This window comes from Ruditapes philippinarum, unplaced genomic scaffold, assembly GCF_026571515.1.
Source record: "Ruditapes philippinarum isolate M1 unplaced genomic scaffold, ASM2657151v2 ctg920_1_1_1_1, whole genome shotgun sequence".
NCBI classification, from domain to species: domain Eukaryota; kingdom Metazoa; phylum Mollusca; class Bivalvia; order Venerida; family Veneridae; genus Ruditapes; species Ruditapes philippinarum.
Window position 1 is genome coordinate 122,950 of NW_026857627.1, and position 22,611 is coordinate 145,560.

The 22,611-nt window shown below is 32.5% G+C and overlaps 1 protein-coding gene across 1 annotated transcript; it reads left to right on the forward strand.

The window, feature by feature from the left end:
- Positions 1 to 10,187: 10,187 nt before the first annotated feature.
- LOC132750388 (salivary glue protein Sgs-3-like) lies at positions 10,188 to 20,630 on the forward strand. The gene is made up of 3 exons (XM_060740354.1): positions 10,188 to 10,371; positions 16,398 to 17,555; positions 20,494 to 20,630. The coding sequence occupies exons 1-3, from the start codon at positions 10,188 to 10,190 to the stop codon at positions 20,628 to 20,630; spliced, it is 1,479 nt and encodes a 492-aa protein (XP_060596337.1).
- Positions 20,631 to 22,611: the final 1,981 nt, after the last annotated feature.

Consider the following 22,611-nt stretch of genomic DNA (forward strand, 5'->3'; position numbering starts at 1 on the left):
GAATTCATAGCAAAATCACAATTAAGTCAATTAATAATACATTATCATATTTAAAGCGATTTTGTGTATTTCCCAGATTTAGTACATGTAGAATTAACAAATTTTTCAATAAAATACTTTTACAACCGAAAGTACCAACGAAAAGCTTAGCTGGATAGATTGCTGAAACTTGCCGAATACATGAACTGATAATTATAAACAAATTGAAGCTTTTGTATTAGTTTGTGTATTTTGTATTATTATATCATATCTGTGGAATATTTTTTATAATTATAATACCATAATAAAATTTACATAACAGATTATCATTAACATTATTTTGAAAGTGTCATCTGATAAAAAAAACAGTGAATAAAATGTAACTTTAATAATTTTAATCATACCCGAGTTTTTTTATCTTTATGGTTCCCTTAAATGTTCCTTGTCTTCAAGTGTATGTTTAGCTATTATTTCTAACAACTACTTTAATTATCTAGCATTCTAAACTTCTAAACTGTTTTTTTTTCCCTTTAGTTTTTGCATTACATGCATTTAAAGAAATTGTATAAATAAAAGCGGATTAGTCTGCAATTGGCACATTTTCCAAAAAATATTTTTAAACATTAACTGAGTGACTTGCCAAATTTACTAAAAATGTCATATTTTTAGTAACATGCTACCGCCGTAGTCGGACTCACTACATATGTATATGAGATTACCGACGTTTATTTATTCAGGGTTTTTTTTTCGCTGCAGCATTTTGATATCTAGCACAAAAATGTATATTAATCATAAAAGTTTACTTAAATATTCTCAATTGCATCCTGAATTTTATATATTTCGTCTTTAACTTCTACATTATCATAAACATAATGAAGAACCCTAAGGTAAAACATACACAAAAAAGAAATAGTATCAGCTATTGTTAACAACTGAGAATACTTAAATAACAATATAAATCATCAAAGACACGTTCAGTTTAATCTGAAGCTAAAAAAACCAAACCCTCGATAGAAAATGTTTAGAAATTATACCAGTTATTCAGGGAGGTAATGTGTTGTAATTATCTGATAAGAATAGTAAACTAGGTGATCTCCCTTTTTGTCATTTAAACAGGTCACAACTGTGCGTTTGACCTATTTTCATATTTTAATTTTATCAAGTTATTAGTTCATTCATAAACGTAACATATTTATGATAGTATACTTCATCCAAAAAAAACTAAATGTACGGTATAGTTTCTTAAAATTTAGTTGAAACACCATAACCCATATGAATATTTACACACAAAATACTTGTATTTTTCTTTTTATACTGACATGTTTACAACAAATGGCAATATTTGCACTAAAAGTGACCAATCATATAGCTTCGGGGATATACATCAGGGCAGATTGAGACAGTATTTCTGTTAAACATTGGCTGTAATCCGTTGTGAGACGTTAGAAGTGTTTTCATCATCGGGTAATTACTATTCTGTCATACAGTCAGACAGTGTGTTTACAAATCTGAAATTGAGAAACCCGGCTCTTATTCACAACAATACTATAACCATTTTGTTGAAATTTTTGTGTAAAATGAGGTGTCAAAAATTATGAATTGAGTAATATCAAAATCTAGAAAAAAAATGAGCTAGGACACTAAACATTATGTTATGGTTTGGTTGAAATTCTTTGACATTTATAATTCGCACACAAAATGGTATTGCTTAATAAAGCATTTTATAAAACAAATGGTAAATATTCAGAAAAGAAAAGGAAAAAAAATCAATTACGCCATCGCATTACTCTTGAATAAGAGTTGTGCGTCTTTTATACGCTTCCTACATGTAGTAAATAATAAGTTTTATTTTTTAGCCTCATTACCTTAATTCACAACTATTATCGTCATCATCATCATCGTCATCATAATTATTAATATGACCAGTTGTTTATTGTTTTATTGTTACAGCATATAAATTATAGTTACCGTTACAAATAGTCACTAAATGCCAATCTCTTAATGGTCACATGTGTCAAATGATTGTTATTTTGGTTTTTTTGTTGTTGTTGTTGTTTTCCATTTGTTCTTCTATCGATGACATTGTTTTACCAAGTGGGGTCGTTGTGTTAAGCTAGGTCAAGTGGTACTACAAATGAAAGAAAAAAAGCTTGTCTTATAAACAGGCCAATGACAACAGTGTTTCAGTCCTTATATACAGTGAACCCTATCACAATTTTACAAAGCTGATTATGGCAATTTTAAATCAATATTTTATTAGACTGAGATGGACTTCTTCAAACTGCAATCTTTTGCCTGAATGTCGACTGTAGCCGACAATAAAGAAATTCAAGAAACCCGGCTAAAGACAAAGACAGTGGTATCCACCACGACACATTTTATGCTATTGGTTTATGGGTGTATTCAAGTTTTGTAACAGTATATTAAGAAAATACTTCATATTAAGAATTCTGATTGCTTTTTAGCCCAGGAAATTATTTTTGAATATGGTTATTGTATGTGTTTATTCTAAAAAAAAAATAATAATAGTTTCGTTTTTCTTTTCATATTTTAACAATAAATCTTTTACATCATGACACGCTTGGACCCTTTTTCAAAACAACTAGGTATGAGACTTTGAGAATATAAAGATAGTACTTTAAATCATCAGTTGAACCTTAGTATGGAGTATAGTAGGCGCCATAATCAGTCAAGGCAAGGGAGACAATGCAGCAAAGTGCGAGCACATGGTTAATTACTGGTATTGTAGAATTACAATTTGCCCAGAATGACTGTATGCTTGTGCTTGGTCATGCATAAAAATAAATAAATTTGATTGGTTGATAGAATTATGCACTTTGTTCAAAAAGCTGAGTATATACATGTATTATATAAGCCGCGTCACGACAAAACCAACGTAATGCGTTTGCGACGAGCATGGATCCAGACCAGCCTGCGCATCCGCGCAGTCTAATCAGGATCCATGCTGTTCGTTTATCAACCCTTTTACAAGTTGAGAAACTGATAGCGAACAGCATGAATCCTGATCAGACTGCGCAGATGCGCAGGCTGGTCTGGATCCAGACTTGTCGAAAATCCATTATGTTGGTTTTGTCGTGACGCGGCTCAATTATATGACTTTTAAATGTTTTCTATACATCTAATGCTTGTCAAGGGGTAGCTATGACAATTAGAAATAACGATATGCAATTAGTGACATTGATAACACCGGTGAAATTTCGTATGTCGTAGAAATGCAAGTAAAATAAAGTTAAACATGTCTTGATAAAGTGAGTTGATTCATAAATCTTTTTTTATCAAACACAGACGAAAGCATTTATTTGTTAAGGATTTAAATTATGAGCACCAAATTACATTTTGATATATCTCTTAAGAACCGAGTCTTCACTTATTAGTTTGAAACCTTGATTTCAGTTTTTGAACTAAGAATGACTCACTACATGTTCAGCAACATATAAAGATAAAAAAAGAACACCAAAGCTTGCCTTTATAGACCGTGATATAAACTTATAAATGTATATATTAAGTGCAAATACAAAGGCTTTTGTTCCAAATTTAACAGTGGATTTACTGATAAAAATAAATTCTTTGATATATGTCGTCCTTTGTATCAGATCAAAGAATAAATTGAAACCAATATGTCAGGCCATTCATCAAACGTTATCGGAACATTATTATGAGGTCATTCCTTTATATTTTAGCATGTGTTTTTCTCTATCAGTGTGTGGTATGTCTCCCACATGATATACTTGACCTAAGTACTTGTGTACTTTAATTTAGTTTATTTATTATATGATAAGACAACCTAAGTAAATTACTTTGTTTGTGTACGCACACACATCGTTTGAGTATGAATGCGTTTTTTTGATAACAAACTAGGAAGAAGTTAAGTATAATTGAAATATTGTAAAATCGCTGAATACAACATTTCGGAACAAATAATGTTTTGTGTGCGTTGAACGTTTCCTCGAGTGTATGGACAGATTTGTAGCTTTTTTATGTTTTTTGATATCAAAATAATCTTTTTAGCGTTAATCAAAATGCTATTCATGATATGTGTCAATATCGAATAAAAATTGATGTATAAAATATGTATCGACTTCACAAACAGATGTTATCATTTTTATCTATTTTGAAGAAATTAGACATAAATAAAACAACCGTTTGATTTTTCATCAAAGGTATGCAAATAATTGTTAAAGTTCAGTATCATATATCAGGGAAGACTTTAGTGTCAAACATTTAGGTCATTTCAGTGTGTGATTTTGGGCCAACCTTTTTATAATGGTGTATTTGTAAATTACATATTACTATTTGGTATACTATTTTATAGGGTTAACGCACGTTTTTCCGTGTTATAACGTCTGCAGAGCCACGATGAACGGTTGATGCCCGAGCCCGGTAGGGCGAGGGCTCCAACAGTTCTGAGGGACTCTGCAGACTTTATAACACGAAATAAACGTGCGTTGACGCTATTATATCATAGAATTTTAAAACAGATTCGTGCTGTATAGTTAATACAAAACACAAAAACATTAAATTCTTGTGCTTGGACCGTATTTATCCAATTCTACATGTTTTACGTATGCGTTTTATTTCTTCGGGGCCAACAACTTGGAAAATTCTCAGAACCGAACGAAATTTTGAATTATAATTGATGTAACACAACTTGACATTGGAGAGTTATTATCTGAAGAAAAAAAAAAAAAAAACAACGTTACATTACTCTACCCAAAACATGACCCTCAGAAATTCTTAGAATGATTTCAGATTAACGGTAGAAAAAAGATCAGTGTCAGTGACATCATAATCGTTTTTTTTTTTTTTTCAAGCAAACAAGTTTATAAAAAAAAATCAGGCACTAAGCATTATTCTCTCAAAGAAGTATACAGCGCATTCATAAATATAAACATCAATAAAACAACATTTTCTCATATTCATTTTGTGTTATCTTGTTTTGTAAGTTAATCGGAGGGTTAAACTGAATGACAGATATATTTGTTTACATTGACAACTGTCCGTTTCTTAGAAAGGGCGACAACCAAGATTATCGGCGATGTATACACGCCGTATTTCCGGCATAGTTACTTGAATGCTGCTCGCCGTTATGCGATTGCATGAGGCCCTCGAATTAATAATTTCAATTTAACAAGAGCGCATGAATTTTTGGCAAACAGGCCAAATCGTCATTTTTGTTATGTTCGTGAAGTTGGCAGCCTAGCAGCCTAGCAGCCCAGCAGCCTGAAGTTGGCAGCCTAGCAGCCTAGCAGCCTGGCAGCCTAGCAGCCTAGCAGCCTAGCAGCCTAAAGAAAACTAAGAATAGTACAAACATGAAATCGTCGGATATGAATCGGAAGCACATACTTAGACCATTGCACGTCTTATTTCAGTATCGCGATCTTTATTTTTTTAAATATTGAACTTTGTTTTTTTTTTTATTTTGACGCTTCGAAATTTGTGAAGTTAGCAGCCTAGCAGCCTGGCAGCCTAAAGAAAACTAAGGAAAATACAAACATGTAAACCGTCGGAAATGAGTCGGTAGCACATACTTAGACTATTCCACGTCTTTTTTCAGTATCGCGAACTTTATTTTTTTTAAATATTGAACTTTGTTTGTTTTTGTTTTTGTTTTTTTGACACTTCGAAATTTGTGAAGTTAGCAGCCTAGCAGCCTGGCAGCCTAGCAGCCTAGCAGCCTGGCAGCCTGGCAGCCTAGCAGCCTAGCAGCCTAAAGAAAACTAAGGACAATTCAAACATGTAAACCGTCGGAAATGAGTCGGTAGCACATACTTAGACTATTCCACGTCTTTTTTCAGTATCGCGAACTTTATTTTTTTTTAATATTGAACTTTGTTTTTTTTTACTCTTCGAAATTTGTGAAGTTAGCAGTCAAGCAGCCTGGCAGCCTAGCAGCCTAGCAGCCTAAAGAAAACTAAGGATAATACAAACGAAATGAGTCGGTAGCACATACTTAGACCATTCAACGTTTTATTTCAGTATCGCGATCTTTATTTTTTAAATATTGAATTTTATTTTATTTTTCATTCTGACGCTCCGAAATTTGCGGGATTAAACATGTTTTCGAATAACGTAGGAAGTAGTCTTAATCTTAACATTTTCGCAGCTAATATTGTCGCTGTCTATGGACAATAAGCGACGTCATGTGACTTATTTATGATATGCTATTTTGTATGTATATGTTTATAATGAAGTTGACGATGTTCAACGCATATTTATTTTAGGTCTGTAAAGATAAATCGGTTGAAATGTAAAGAGATATACAATGCATATGTTTAAACGAACACATTAATGAACATAAAGATCACTGAACTTAAGAACAATACCCATTTGATCAATAGCCGCGATACTGAAAAAAGACGTGGAATAGTCTAAGTATGTGCTACCGACTAACTTCCGACGGTTTTCATGTTTGTATTATCCTTTGTTTTCTTTAGGCTGCCAGGCTGCTAGGCTGCTAACTTCACAAATTTCGAAGTGTCAAAAAAAAAAAAAAAAAAAAAAAAAAGTTCAATATTTAAAAAAAATAAAGTTCGTGATACTGAAGAAAGACGTGGAATAGTCTAAGTACATGTGCTACCGACTCATTTCCGACGGTTTTCATGTTTGTATTATCCTTTGTTTTCTTTAGGCAGTTAGGCTGCTAGGCTGCGAGGCTGCTAAGCTGCTAGGCTGCTAACTTCACAAATTTCGAAGCGTCAAAATAAAAAAAAAACAAAGTTCAATATTTAAAAAAATAAAGATCGCGATACTGAAATAAGACGTGCAATGGTCTAAGTATGTGCTTCCGATTCATATCCGACGATTTCATGTTTGTACTATTCGTAGTTTTCTTTAGGCTGCTAGGCTGCCAGGCTGCTAGGCTGCTAGGCTGCTAGGCTGCCAGGCTGCTAGGCTGCCAACTTCAGGCTGCTGGGCTGCTAGGCTGCTAGGCTGCCAACTTCACGAACATATTTTTGTTGTTGTTTATTTACTGGGCCCTGTATGTATTGCGCATAGACAAAACCGGGCTATAACAAGAGCGCGTGACTATGTTAACACATGGTTTTGGCCCCGTTATAACATGGGCAAAAGAGAGAAAATAGCCGATTTTATGCTATAATATATAAAAGAGAAGAATTAAGCGATTATAAATATACTCTAAGTTTCCTTTTTTGATATAGGTTCATAACTATTTTTATTTCAAGATACAAGATAAATTAATAACAAAATAGAATAATGATGATAATAATAATAATAATAATAATAATAATGATGATGAAGGTGATGATGATGATGATAATAATAATAATAATAATAATAATAATAATAATAATAATAATAATAATAATAATAATAATAATCCTCTTCCTCCCCATTCCCCGGTTTAAAAAGAAAGAAAAAGTAACAGAAAAAATTAAACGCTTATGCGTTATATATAATAGATAAATATATGATATGTACAGGTATATAAAGCTTTATAAAAGACAAAAGCCCGGTTTGAACCGGGTGATGCTCCCCTACACAGAAAAACACATATTTTAGTTTCAGAGCTTTGTCCCTGGACGTAGTTTAAAGTGCAATGACTATTAGGCAAGGCAGAGTAAATGTTCTTTGCACTAAACTTTTAACTAATGAGATATATCTTCTAACTTAGTTTCTTGTTGATACCTCTTGTAATTTCACCGTATTGCCCCATGTTCAAAGTCAAGTTCAAAGGAGCAAAGCGCAATAACTCGAAATATAAGGGAAGGAAGAGTTATGATTCTTTGCACTGCTCATCTACACAATGAGATCTTAAATTTACCTACAAAGTTTCTTGTTCAGATTGCTTATATTATTAGAGTTATGTCTTGTACACAGTTCAATGTGTAAAATCGAACAAAGGAATTTACTCAAAAAAAAAAAAAAAAAAAAAAAGAATAGGCAAGCCAGAGCTACGGTTAGTGTGCCCTGCACATCTACCCAATAAGATATAGTTAATTGTTCATATCACTTATACTTTTTAGAGCTATGTCCTGGACAATGCTCAAGTTGTTAAAAATGAAAAAAGCGCCATAACTCCAAAATCAAAGAATGCAGAGTTACGGTTCTTTTGCACTGATCTTCATTTGAATGAGATTTATTTACCTACAAAAATTCTTGGTTTTAAGTCTAATTGTTTCTATGTGAAAAGAAAGAACATAGGACAATAACTCCAAAATTAGGGAAGGCAGACTTATGATTCTTTTGCATTGCACTTCTATCTTAAAATATCTATCGACACACGAAGTTAAATGTTGATGTCTTTTATAATTTAAGAGTTATGTCACGGACAAAGTTCAAAAAGTAAAAATTAACAAAAGACAAAAACTCCAAAATTAAGCAAAGAAGAGTTGCGGTTATCGTCCAGTGCACATCTATCCATTGAGATCTATCAACCAACATACATGTAGTTTCATATTGATATATCTTATACTTTTAGAGTTATGTCAAGGACAATATTTTTCTAAAAGGGGAGATAATTCAAAAACCGGACGACAACAGAGTAACAGTTCTTTTGCCCAATGAGATAAAGTGCCATGTTGATATCTCTTATAGTTTAAGAGTAATGACCCGGACAAGGTTTAAAGTGTCAAAATGAACTAAGTGAAATACACAACATTTAAAAATGGCGGCTGCTTATATTGCTCAAGGACTGATGTTATATAAATTCGCCGTAAGTAACGGAAATAAGTTTGGAGGCTGTGACTTTTTCTTCTTCTAGAATTGTTTGATTTTATCTTTTTTTTTTAAAGGAATCATTCGTGTTTTTGGAATAAATAAAATATACCATCATCCTTATAACGTAATATATCACGGAAATACACCACGTCTAGCCGCTTACCTCTCGTTACGTGCAACTCGTTAATAATAGTAACGTAACGGGTAATACACATAAACCGCTTTAAGGTGTTAAATAAACGTTAATCAATTTTATGAAAGTGTCCGTTAAACGTAATAGTTTATTATAAAAACATGTGTATATCGTATAATACAAAACAGATATTAACAGAATTAAGCTAGCACCGGCCTGTTGCGTCTATAAGTCACCTCATGCGACATGAAGTAATAATTAACGATGAAATGAAAAAATAGCATTTACAGTATACAGTTTTATATAATTATATATCTGTATATTCTAATGAAATCAGTACAGAATGGGTCAATTACGAAAGACCGGTTAGGACATTTCAACTTCACGAATGGCCAATTTCATCTTTGTGAATTCATGAAGTTCTTGAATTCACAATTATAACTTTGTGTTTCACGTTTTCAATATACGGAATTCACGACTCTACGACTTTATCTTCAAAAAATCACTATTTCAACTGCACGAATTTAATTTTCAACTTTATGAATTAGTTGAAATCGATAATTTTACGAAGTTGAAATCGTGAAGTTGAAATCGTTAAATCATGAATATTGAATTGGCAATTAAAGTAGTTGAAATGTCCCTACCGGTCTTTTGTTGTCAGCCCTTGATATAATTTGTTTGGTCTTTCTGTACAAACGAAGAAGATAGAATTTTATATATTAACAATAACAACACATGTGTACGCATATTTATGATAAACGGGAACTTCAAGTATGGCTTTTGTGAGTTTATCGTATTATTTTGTGATAAACTTACATAAAGTTTGCTTTATTAAATACTCAATACATTCAACCATATTTGTCAAAGGAATCAATGTAGAAATGACTTTTCTTCCTAATTCAATCCTCATTTCCTTATCTAACAAAAACCATCAAAATAACAGCAACAAAAAAGTACAATTTCACAATAACTAAGGCAAATTCGTTCGTTCGTACGTTCGTGACATTAAATGAACTGTCGACTGAAAATTGGGCAGGCAAAAAACACTGCGATCACATTTGAAAAAAGTATCAAAGCCTGTTAACGCAATTTGTTTGCATGTTGTTATAATAGAACTTGTCGATAACTGTTGAAACTGTCTGATAAAAAGTGCAAATGTTCTTATCGGAAACAAGTTGACGAGCATATCAACCTTGTTTACCAATGGTCTTTGATTTACGATAAACGGGTATATAAATATACCTACTCATTCTTTTTCTACATTTTCTTCTCAGTAAGTTTTAAGCTTTCTTCTGAACAGCATTGTGCAAATTATAAATGTTAAACTTACATGAATATTATTGTGACAGAGTAAGGGAAAATATAGCACTAAAGAATGACTTTTCACGTGATGCACGTGCTAATGTGTTTATGTATTATAACGTGGATTACCATTGGTAATGTTTCATCAACGGAGAATCATACATCACAAGCCACACATACAACAAACTTTTCGTTAAAATCAGTTGCAATGTCGACCGCAAAGCCAGATACAACAACAATCACTGAACAACCGAACGGTAAATATTGTTTCTCCATTCTGCTAAAAAATCACATTATATTTTATACATTATAAGATTTCTTGTGCACATTTTCTATCTGCGTTTTAAATTGGTCCGAGACGGAGAGAGAATATCGTGTCTGTGCCTATAGACTTTTTGCTGTGCACAATCGACAGGTTGAGATATTTGTCCGCACAAGCGCAGTCTGTGTAGCGCAAGACGGACAATGCTTTGCACAAAATTGCAGTACACGTCCATTGAAATTCTATCTAAGTTGACAATACGATACGATAAGTTTTATATCATATTATAAGTAACATATCTTTAACAAAAGAGCAAAAGATATTTTAAGAACTCCCTTAGCAAAAAAAAGAGATCTACTTTATCCTTCTTGAAATATTCATATAAAATGACTTAACTGTATCAGATATAACATGAAATCTCGCTCATTGAATAAGTATACCATTTATCACAAATATAAAGAGGAAACACTTGCCACTCAGTAAATTATTATTCTTAAAATGTAAAAATATGATAATGCAAATACATGAGCATTTATTTTAATTTCAAATCCTATTTCTGATTTGACTGTCATGTCTAACAGTAAATTTATTAGTCACATAAATATGTAACAATAATTATAAAAATGCTTGAGTAGATAAGTTCATTTAACGGTTGTACAAATGTAAAATAGCTCACTTGTGACTAGTTTATCTTAACAAATTTCAAATTCTAGATTAATTTTGCTACAGTTTTATAACGTAACATACTGTGTACATGTATATAATACCAAAGACTGATAAAAATTGTATATGAAGATTTTTTTATATTTCGATTGTTATTAACTGCGATATGATACAAAACCGCATAGATTCAATGATATTGTTAGGAAGTAGCTGTAAAAGCAACTTGGAATGTGTCCAACTGTTTGACATTTACAAGCTTGACAATCTACATAATCAAAAGAAGTGTACAGTACCAATTATGTAATATTACGTAGTTCAAGGCTAATCAAATTCTATTGCTAACACCCTCTTGTTCCTATCTTAATTCCTGATAAAAGAGTCTTATACTGATACTTTCAACATATGTATTCGTAACTGAATCATTTTAATGTAGATTCGAATAAAGTCCCTTATATTATTTTCTTTATACATATGAAATACCATGAACGCATAAATGCAGAAAACTTGATGTATGTAATTACCTTTGCACCAGTAATTTATCAAAATTTTAGCTTCTGCTCTGTTCAAAATGTTCATCAAATACTGATTAAAACTATTTTTCAGTATTGCTATATCCCTACACAGAATGTGCATGTGCAAAAATTTACTTCTGTTTCTAAAGAAAGATCGTAATGTTAGGATCTTTACGATATAGACAATGCCACACATATTCTTCACTTTTCATAGATAATCCAAGACAACATAATTAACAATCAGGTGCAAAACACATAACATGTTCAATTACCATTACCGAAAAATTCCTTTATGTCTGCTTTGATATGCTTTTCTTACGCTATAAATCAGGTATTTTATTTGAACCTTAAAAAATAAATCGTTTTAGCGAATAACACCTACGTTTCAAATTTACTTTACCAATTTTGATCACAATATAATAAATAAATGTGACGCCGACGAGCCAATCTGCAACTTTTGGTTCTGATTGTCACTATATTTCTGCTATCAGGTTTTAGAGATTAATGCCTCATCGTCTGAACTTAGCGGTAGACGACAGCGTTTGCTGCTAAAATTCACCAAACACTTAATTTAATGTGGCTCGCTACTTTCCGACCGAAATTTGTCAACATAAAATATCTGTATGACGTTTGGTATGCAAACAAGTAGATATGTAAGCTTTACTTCTGCAGCATTATTTTGTAAATAAAGAGCGTTAATATGACGTCAAAACGCCCCCTAATGGCGCTTGTGGAACTGCTTTTTTATTAGTAAAATAGAGAGAAATAAAGAATCCTTTAAGAAAGCCCAACAAGACAAAACTGAAAATGTTGAAGGCTCGGTTTGATTGAGCCTGTTCGCGGACTGCAATGGAAAGTGCACTTTACTGTCCACGCCCCCCTAGCACTGGCTTAAGCAGAATTCAGCATTTAATCATGGTATTGGTGTAATGTTAAATTTAGAAACATCCGCAGATGTGTTCATACGGCGGTTATCATGGAACCTTCAATGAGACAGTTTCGTGCCATTCCATGAAAAACGGCGTATGGTCCCCAAGTAAAAGAATGCGTGTGCCCTAAACGAGAAAACTATGAGCAGAACTAAATAAAATGGATTTTTTAAAGGAGATCAGAGGTTATGAAGCCTGTATGTCACAGATATGACGTCAAAAGACAAATTTAAAAAGCAGAAGGTGAATCAACAATATTCCAGTAGGAATATTGGAACCAACCAACAAGAAAAAATGCAAAAAAGTAAAAACTAAAAGTACCACAAACTCAACAATGATGCCGTTTTGAACGATCTTTAAGGATCGGAAATATAACATCCCTGATTGAACGTACGGGGCGACTTTTTACAGCCTCCACACAGCACAAACAACGCTGACAACAAAAACGGTGTGTTTTTATCAATTCTTTTTCGATTTCCTCTGTTTTAATTGTGCAATGTTCAGTAGACGTATACTTTTACATTGATGTCTTCGTTAATTTTAACTTTGCGATTCTACGGTTAATATTCCTTCGTTTTGACCTACAAATCTGTTGAAAATATTGCGCCTCATCGCAATAACATTTGGGAAATAAAATAAATTCAACACGGTGAATTTTGCTATAATTTAGCATGTAGTGAATTCGTGAAAGAAAAATATTTATGCAATGAAAATATAGGGTAAACGCGTAAGATATTTTGCTTCTACTTGTTAAATATTAAAAAAGGGTGAGTAAAATGTTAGTTACATGTAACTGTAATGATTTTTGTGACGTTTATAGACGTTGGAGTTCAAAGTATGTACTGACTAATAATTTTCTTATGTCATGCAGGGGCTTGATAAAAAATGATTTTTTTCATGGAAATGCATGCGCTAAATGAGTACATTTACACAGTTTTATTACACAATGCATTTTAATAACTTTTCTAATTTGCTGGACGAAGTCTCAGATAGCTTTCATTTTTTTTCATAATTTGGTTATTGAAATCATAGGGTGAAAAGTGTTTTATTATTATTTTAAGTTACTTGTTTCAGCGCAAAAACAAATCGCATATTGCTGTATGACAGAAGTAAGAGCATTTATTCCCCTAGCTGATTCCCTTTAAAATGTATATGATATAACATTTAGCTTTAAATTAATTTAAACAAGGTAGTCTTAAGGGCAGCTAAGTCCCCTTCCGCAGTGAACATGAATGTGTACTTCTAGACCTTTTGCCAACCATGACCTTGATGTTGTGCCATGCATATCATAAGCCAATAGTTTCACGATGGTGATTATTTGTGCCAAGCTATTTAAAATATTCCACAAAGTAAAAAAGTTATAGATAATATACAACCTTGACCTTCGGGGTAACAACCTTGATGTTGAGCTTTGCAGATTGTGTCATGGTGGGGATCATTTGTGCCAAGAATTTTTAAACCTTTGAATTGTCAACAAGATATAGAGCGGACATGAAAAAACAGATATTTTTTACCTTGAACCTTTGTGTGTGACACTGACCTTAAGGGTTGTGACTTCGTTATTGTGCTCTGCAAATGGTTTCATAATGGTGATCATTTCTGCCAAGTTATCTTAAAACATTGCAGCGGTTTAAATGTTATGAACAGATGCGAAATGTAGACTTTCTATCATTTGACCTGTAAGTGTGACCCTTGACCTTGAGATAGCAATTTAATTATTACGCTCTGTATATTGTCTGATAAGGGTGTTTCCTGGTGCCAAGAAAACTTTTCAGTTGTTTAAAAGTTATGGAGCAGGCACGAAATGTAGACTTTTAACACTTGACTTTTAAGTTTGACTTGACCTTGAGGGTAGCAACCCAATTATTGCACTCTGCAAATTGACTCATAGTGGTGATCACTTTTGCCAAGCTATTTAAAACAACTCAGCGGTTTAAAAGTTATTTAGAATTTTTAACATTTGACTTTAAAGTGTGACCTTGACCTCTTAAATAGCAACCCAATTATTGCACTCTGCACTCTCATAATCATGATCTTTTTTTTTTCAATTTATTACAAAAAGTCCAGCGATTAAAAAGTTATGGATCACACATGAAATGCAGATTTTTATAATGAAATGAAGACTTTTAACATATGACCTTAAAGTGTGACCTTGACTTTGGTGGCAACAGCCCAATTATTAAGCTATGCACATCGCTTAATTATGGTGATCACTTGTGCCAAGTTATTTCAAACGTTATTTAGTGGTTTAAAAGTTATGGAACGGACACGAAATGTAGACCTTTTGATATGAAATAAAGACATTTTAACATTTGACTTTTAAGTATGACCTTGACGGGGGTAGCAACCCAATTATTTGCGCTCTGCACATCGTCTCATTATAGTGATCACTTGTGCCAAGTTATTTAAATATTTACTTAGGGGTTTAAAAGTTATGGAATGGACATGAAATGTTGACTTTTCATTAAAAAAATGAAGACTTTACAACGTTTGACCTTTAAGTGTGACCTTGACCTTGGGGATAGCAACCTTATTACTGCGCTCTGTACATCGTCTCATTATGGTGATCACTTGTTTTTAGTTATTCTTAAAAATAATTAGCTGTTTAAAAGTTATGGAGCGAATACGAAATGTAGACCTTTCATTATGAAATGAAGAATTTTAACATTTGACCTTTAAGTGTGACCTTGACCTTGGGGTAGCAACCCAATTTTGCGCTTTGCACATCGTCTTATTATGGTGATCACTTGTGCCAAGTTATTAAGAAATTTATCAAGTGGTTTCAAAGCTATGGAATGGACATGAAATATAATATATAATTATAATATAATTACTATGAATAATTTTTAACATTTGACCTTTAAGTGTGACATGACCTTGGGGTAGCAACCAAATTTTTGCGCTCTGCATATTGTCTTATTATGGTGATCACTTGTGCCTAGTTATTAAGAAATTTATTATGTGGTTTAAAAGTTATGGAACGGACATGAAATATAATATATAATTATATAATATAATTAAAATGTCATGATAATAGTTGATAAATTAAGAAATGAACACTTACTATTCTGGAAGCAAAAATCATACTTATATATTTTTTTCGCATATTAGCAACTGAAGACTCGAAGATTTCAACTACGTGCAACAACAAAAATATTTGTTTCTAAATTTATAATTGTCTTTTGATTTCTTGTCTGTGATATGCAGGCTTCATAACCTCAGATCCCCTTTCAAATTTCCATTTTATTTAGTTCCGCCCATTATTTTCTCGTTTAGGGCACAAGCATTTTTTTATTTGAGGACCGCATGCCGCTTTTCATGGAATGGCATTTCTGGGTCACATTGATGGTTCCATGATAACCGCCGTATGAACACATCTGCGGATGTTTCTATTTTCAAAATTTCACCATTTTCGTGTTTAAATGTTGAATTCTGCTCAAGCTGGGGTATTGCTAGGGGGGCATGGACGGTAGCTTGCACTTTTCAGTATCGTCCATAGTCTCAATCAAACAGAACCTCAACATTTTCAACTTTGCTGTGTTGGACTTTCTTTGGGGGTTCTGTTTACTCTATTTTCGTATTCAAATGTAAAATAAGGAACAGCAGAATAAATATTTATATAAAAATATTTATGGTTGACCTAGAGCCACACTAAAAACACTGAAAATGGACCAAAAGATACAGCAACTGCACTAACTTGTTATATAAATCTGCGTTAGGATTGCAAAAAATAATATATAAAAAAATACAATATTTTGTATATTCATCCGTAACTGAAAAGAAATAGTAACGGATGGAATACTATTGATTCCATAAAAAATAATTTATTAAATTACCTTAATTAATTTAGGTATATTATGGTAGAGAAATCTGACAAGTGATGGCAATTCTAATGTCTTTATTGTTTTATTTGTTAGCAACTCAGTCTACGATAAGCACTTCTAATACTACACCAACAACGACACCTACAATATCATCAACAACAACAACAACAAAACAAACAACAGAACCAAATACAACACCAGCAACAATATCAACAACAACAATACCAACAACAACACTAGCAACATCAAAAACAACAAAACCAACAACAACAGCAATACCAACAACACCAACAACAAAAACAACATCAACAACAAAACCAACAACAGCAATACCAACATCAAAAACAACAAAAACAACATCAACAACAAAACCAACAACAACAACAATACCAACAACACCAACAACAAAAACAACATCAACAACAAAACCAACAACAACAGCAATACCAACACAACCAACAACAAAAACAACAACAACAACAGCAATACCAACAACACCAACAACAAAAACAACATCAACAACAAAACCAACAACAACAACAACAATACCAACAACACCAACAACAAAAACAACATCAACAACAAAACCAACAACAACAGCAATACCAACAACAACAACAACAAAAACAACATCAACAAAAAAACCAACAACATCAACAATACCAACAACAAAATCAACATCAACAACAAAACCAACAACAACAGCAATACCAACAAAACCAACAACAACACCAACACCAACAACAAGACAAACAACAACACCACCACCACCAACAACAACAACAAAATCAACAACAACAAAACCAACAACAGCAATACCAACAACAAAACAAACAACAATTAAACCCACAACAACACCAAATACAACTAAAACAACAAAAATACCAACAACATCACCAACAACAACTCTAACAAAAGCACCAACAACAAAACCAACAACCACAATACAAACACCAACAACAACAAAAACAAAAACAACAATAAAACAAACAACAACAATACCAACAACAAAAACAACACCAACAACAAAACAAACAACAATTATATCAACAACTACACCAAATACAACACAAACAACAACAATACCAACAACAACACCACCACCACCAATAACATCAACACAAAAAACAACACCACCACCATCACCAACAACAACATCAAAAGCAACAACAACTTCAACAACTACAACACCACTAACTACACCAGCAACTACAACAAGACCAACAGCAATGGAAGCTACCACACCAGCAGGTATGTTTATCTCTTGAAGACTTTTATTGGTGTTTCACGATTAAATTATCGATTACGTTAACCCTTACTGTTAAGTAAGTTAAGTTAATTTAAGTTTTAACATAACCTCAAATATTTTTAGTTGTGTTTTTGTTACTGCGTGATATTATATTGATAAACTGATAAATTGACAAACATTGACTCTCTTTGGGCATTTCTGTAAGGCTATATATTAGGGCTTAAAAAAAGGGAAATTGTGGTTAGGAGTTTTGATGACTATATTCCTTCCCCTTCTCTATAGAATAAAGTGAATCACCAAAAGAACTTTCTTTAAGTGTAATACATATAAACTGAAATATATAATATTTCATTTTTATTCCTCCGTTTGTAAAACGGGTCGTATTTATACTAAACCCCTTGTCTGCGGACGGGCGATGTCAAATTTCGTCCCGGAGCATATCTCCTTAACACACGGAGGCATTTTATAAAAAAAACTACATAGAAATGTTCACCAGTATAAAACGCCGTGTCGCTGGCATGAACCAGGTCTATAGGTTAAAGGTCCAGGTCGCACTTAGAGGTATTTGAAAAACGCTTGTTCGAAACAAAACTTTTACATGCATGGCGGGATTTCAATATAACTTGTCACAAATGTTCACCATTGTGAGGAAAAGTGTCGCGCATAATTTTAAATTTTTAGGTCCATGTAGCCATGGTCAAGGTCACACATAAAGGTAAAAGTTCAGGTAAAATATGAAGGTTTGTAGGACCATGAAGGACCATTTAGTCATCATTTATTGAGGGATTGTAACAAGAGTGGCCATTATCATTACTACGGCTGTGACACTTGTCATTTAGGCCAATATATGCGATATCAAATTCACAATAGATGTTGAAATATACAGATTTTGTCTGGAGCATATCTCCTTCACGCATTAAGGGATTTAACAAAACTTCAAAGAAATGTTTAACGCAGTGCGAATCAGTGTATCCCGTATAAAGCATGTCTGTAGGCCAAATAGCAAGGTCTCACTAAAATGTCATGATAAAACGGTTGTCTGGTGCATGCTGCATGCATAAAGGGATATAACTTGGTGCACATGTTCTTTATTGTGAGGCGGATTGTCATGCATAAAATTAAAATCAACGGACCATTTAGTTATCAATAATGAAGGATTGCAACATAATTGTCTATTATCATGACTACATCTGTTACACTTGTAATTTAGGTCAATATATGCAAGGTCAATGTCACTTAAGATAATGAAATATCCGAATTTTGTCTTTTGTCTGGAACCTTTCGCCTTTACGCATGCAAGGATTATTAAGAAACTCCATTGAAATGTTCAACACTATGAGCAGCTGCAACGGGCGCATGAATCAGGGCTCTATGTCGAAGGTCAAGAACACTTAGAGGTCATTGAAAAAGGCTTGTCCAGAGCACAAATTCTACATCCATAGAGGAATTCAATTTAACTCGGCACATATGTTCAACATTGTAAGGGACAGTGTGGTGTGCAAAACTCAGGCCCCTGTGGTCAAGGTCAAACAGAGGGGTCAAAGTTCAGATAGAAATATGAAAGTGTGTAAAGGGATCATTTAGTCATCATTTATTGAGGGATTGTAATACAAATGGTAAAAATCATGGCTACATATGTGACACATTTTTTTGTGAAACCTATCTCCTACACGCTTGAAGGGATTTTAATGAAACTTCATAGACTTGTTCACTTCTATTAGAAGCTATGGCGCGCCTTTAGCTCAGTGTCACACTTAGAGGTCATGGAAAATGCTTGCTTGTCTTGAGCAAACTTTTTACATGCATAGAGGGATTTTAATTTAGCTTGTTACAAATGTTCACCATTGTAATGCATAGTGTCAGGCGCAAAGTTCAGGTCCCTGGGGCCAAGGTGAAGGTCACATATAGGGGTCCAAGTTTAGATAAAAAATGAAGACGTGTATAAGGACCATTCAGTTATTAAATATTGAGAGATTGTAACACAAAATTGTCGTTATCATGAATACCACCATGTAGCACTTGTATTTTATGTCAATTTATGTAAGGTAAAGGTCACAAAATATGATGACATATCTATATTATTATGTCTGGAGAATATTTTCTACATAATTTATAGAAATGTTCACCACCATTAAATGTATTGCTTCATACATGAGCTTGTTAAAAGGTCAAGTTCGCACTTGCTATTTGCTAATTTCTATGCATATCTATAATGACCACATGTCCATCAAAAGCTTTTATGACGGGCTAGTTTTGTGACAATGTTGCCCTTGCTGCTTATAAGTCTCCTAATTGATAAATGGATAAAGGCATCATTATGAGTCATAAATGTATACAAACAAGAATAACGCAAGCGAACCTCAACTCGTATCACCTCGGCCAATGTCAATTTTTCAGTACATATCTTATCATATTCACGACCTTAAAGTTCATATTTGTTTTATGGTATGATTTATAAACGGCTTATATCTAGTTTTTACGTATCATTACAGATCTAATGACTAAACTGGCGTGGAATAACTGTACATAACATTTCTAACTAATATTGTCTTGCCCTTTACATAGAAAAATAAATTACAAATATGAAACATGAAAATTACCATTTTCTTCTGAGTATTTCTTCGGTATATAAGAAAAGTTTTCTGACGAAATCCGTAACTTCTTCTAGGAACTTCGTAACAGTTATCATTAGAATTCTTTCGTGTAACAGTTTCTTCCCCGTGTTATCGGGGACATGCCGAAAAATGATGGAATTTTGGTTTTCAGATAAATTTGGGTATCTACATTGTAGTCCTGACTTAGCTATCATGTCAGAATTCAAATTAAAATGCAACAACAGGAAATAAAGGAAACTTTTTATTATTTGGAATTTCTGTCAAAGTTATTTAGATAACATTTCCGTTTTTTGTTACTTTTTGTTCGTTTTGTTCTTACTTTTAGTACTTGGGAAGCCATGTACCGGCCAAAATAGTAGCGTTTGCAACGAGATCGGGAATGCCTCGTGCCGAAACAACACATGTAAATGTACAGCTGGGTTCCGTCAAAATGCTTCCAAATTGTGCGAAGAAGGTCAGTAAAGTAACGCTATTATAAAAAGCATGAAAACACACTTTAAATAAAAATTCAGGCCAACTCCTCCATTGTAATGCAAAACGATTGCTGCTTTCTAGTATTTTGTACATGTATATTTTAACTAAACATTATTATAATACAAAAACAAATAATAAACAAAGCAAAACCTCTCTGTATCAGGCAAGATCATCAATTTGAGATATTATGCCATTGAGATACTTTAAATTTATATTACATTATATTACTATGAGTCATTGAATTCAATTAGACAACCAAGTGACACATTAACTCTGATATATTTGGCAATATTAATTGTGATATATACATGTATGATTATGTTGATAATATTGAATTATTGCAAATTAAATGTTGTGAACAATATTGTTATTTGTCATAAAATACCTATAGTATAGTTATTTGCTCGTGCTAGGGATGAATGCTGACAGTTACCACTTTTGACAAAGTGTGTTTAAATCTGATTAAATTTAATTGACAAATATAGGGGACATAAGTATCCAAAATATTGAAATCTATTTGAGAGAAAAAATAACGTCAACACTTATCTGGACAATGACTAGCAACTTTCCGTTTTGGTTTTGGAAACGTGTTGATCTCTTAATGTTGCCAATGCCTCAATAAATATGTATAATATAATTAACAAAGTTTTGTTGTTGTTTTTTTATTTACAATAAGCCTTACATTGTAAGTAATTTGAAACTATAACTTAATACTCAAATTTTATGTTAGGTTAAGCATTTAAATGTAGAAAAAGTTATTTTTTAGTAGAAATCTGTATTTATTTTAAAGATTCATGAATAAATAAATAACGATTTATTTATGTTTTCCTCTTGTTATCAGCAACAGTATTATTGAATTGATCAGTTGTTAAATATTTATATATATATATATTATATGTTTCATTCACCAAGTTATATTGTTTAAGGAATTGTTCACAATATAATTTTTCCGTAGTACATTCAAACCATTGCACGACCGAGAACAATTGCGGAACTTTATCAAATTCTGTGTGTACCAAAGAGAAGCAATGTTTATGTAAATATGGATATTACTATAAAACAGTTATCAATTCGTGTGAGAAAGGTATGTAGCAGAAAATAAAACTAAACAATTTTTTTGTTAATCCATGTTATTTATATATAGTTTGTGAAGATTATAAAAATAACATTTGTACGAAGAGGATATAAATATACACCAAACACAAATCATGTACACCAAACTTGAAAAATACAAGGAAAGAAATGTGTTCGTCACGCTGGAAAGCATTCGAATTTTAACTTAAACGTAATTGTGTTGTGTCTACCTTGCATATACTGCACATCATCTTAGTTAGATGATATATAATGTCTTAATTAACACGCACAGATCTGTCACATTTTCAAATTATGTTTTAGAATGGTATGAGCTGCTCCTTATGAGATATCAACTATAGCACCTAGTGGTGTATCTTGCGCCGGTATTAACTGTATATGTCTTTCATCTTAGCAACCGATTTTACAAACGTTACTGTTTCATGTCGATGAACATGGAGTGTATCTTTAATTTATTATCATAACGGATAACTGATGAAAAACAACATTGCATTTTGTCCATATACAGAACAGATTTCATAAAAACATGTCTTTACTCCATATGCCAAGGAAACAACTTTTCTTAATACAAGAGCGTATTTCATTGGCATAGACTGATCTTTTACCAACCATCGAGTAGACTCTATAAAGCGAGCCTTTAATCCAGATAAAGTGAACGGATTTAAATTAATGTGGTATCAATATTGAAAAATATAATGTTTAGATGCATTTATATTTGAACACTCCTCATATATTCTACGGTTAATTAGATGAAACGAAAATGTTAGAAAGTACTTCAGCATTGACAAATTTGCGTATAATATACATTGTAATAAAGTTATCTTTAATCTATAAAACTCAAAGCTTTGCTCAAAGCGTTTTTTTATTATTATTTTCG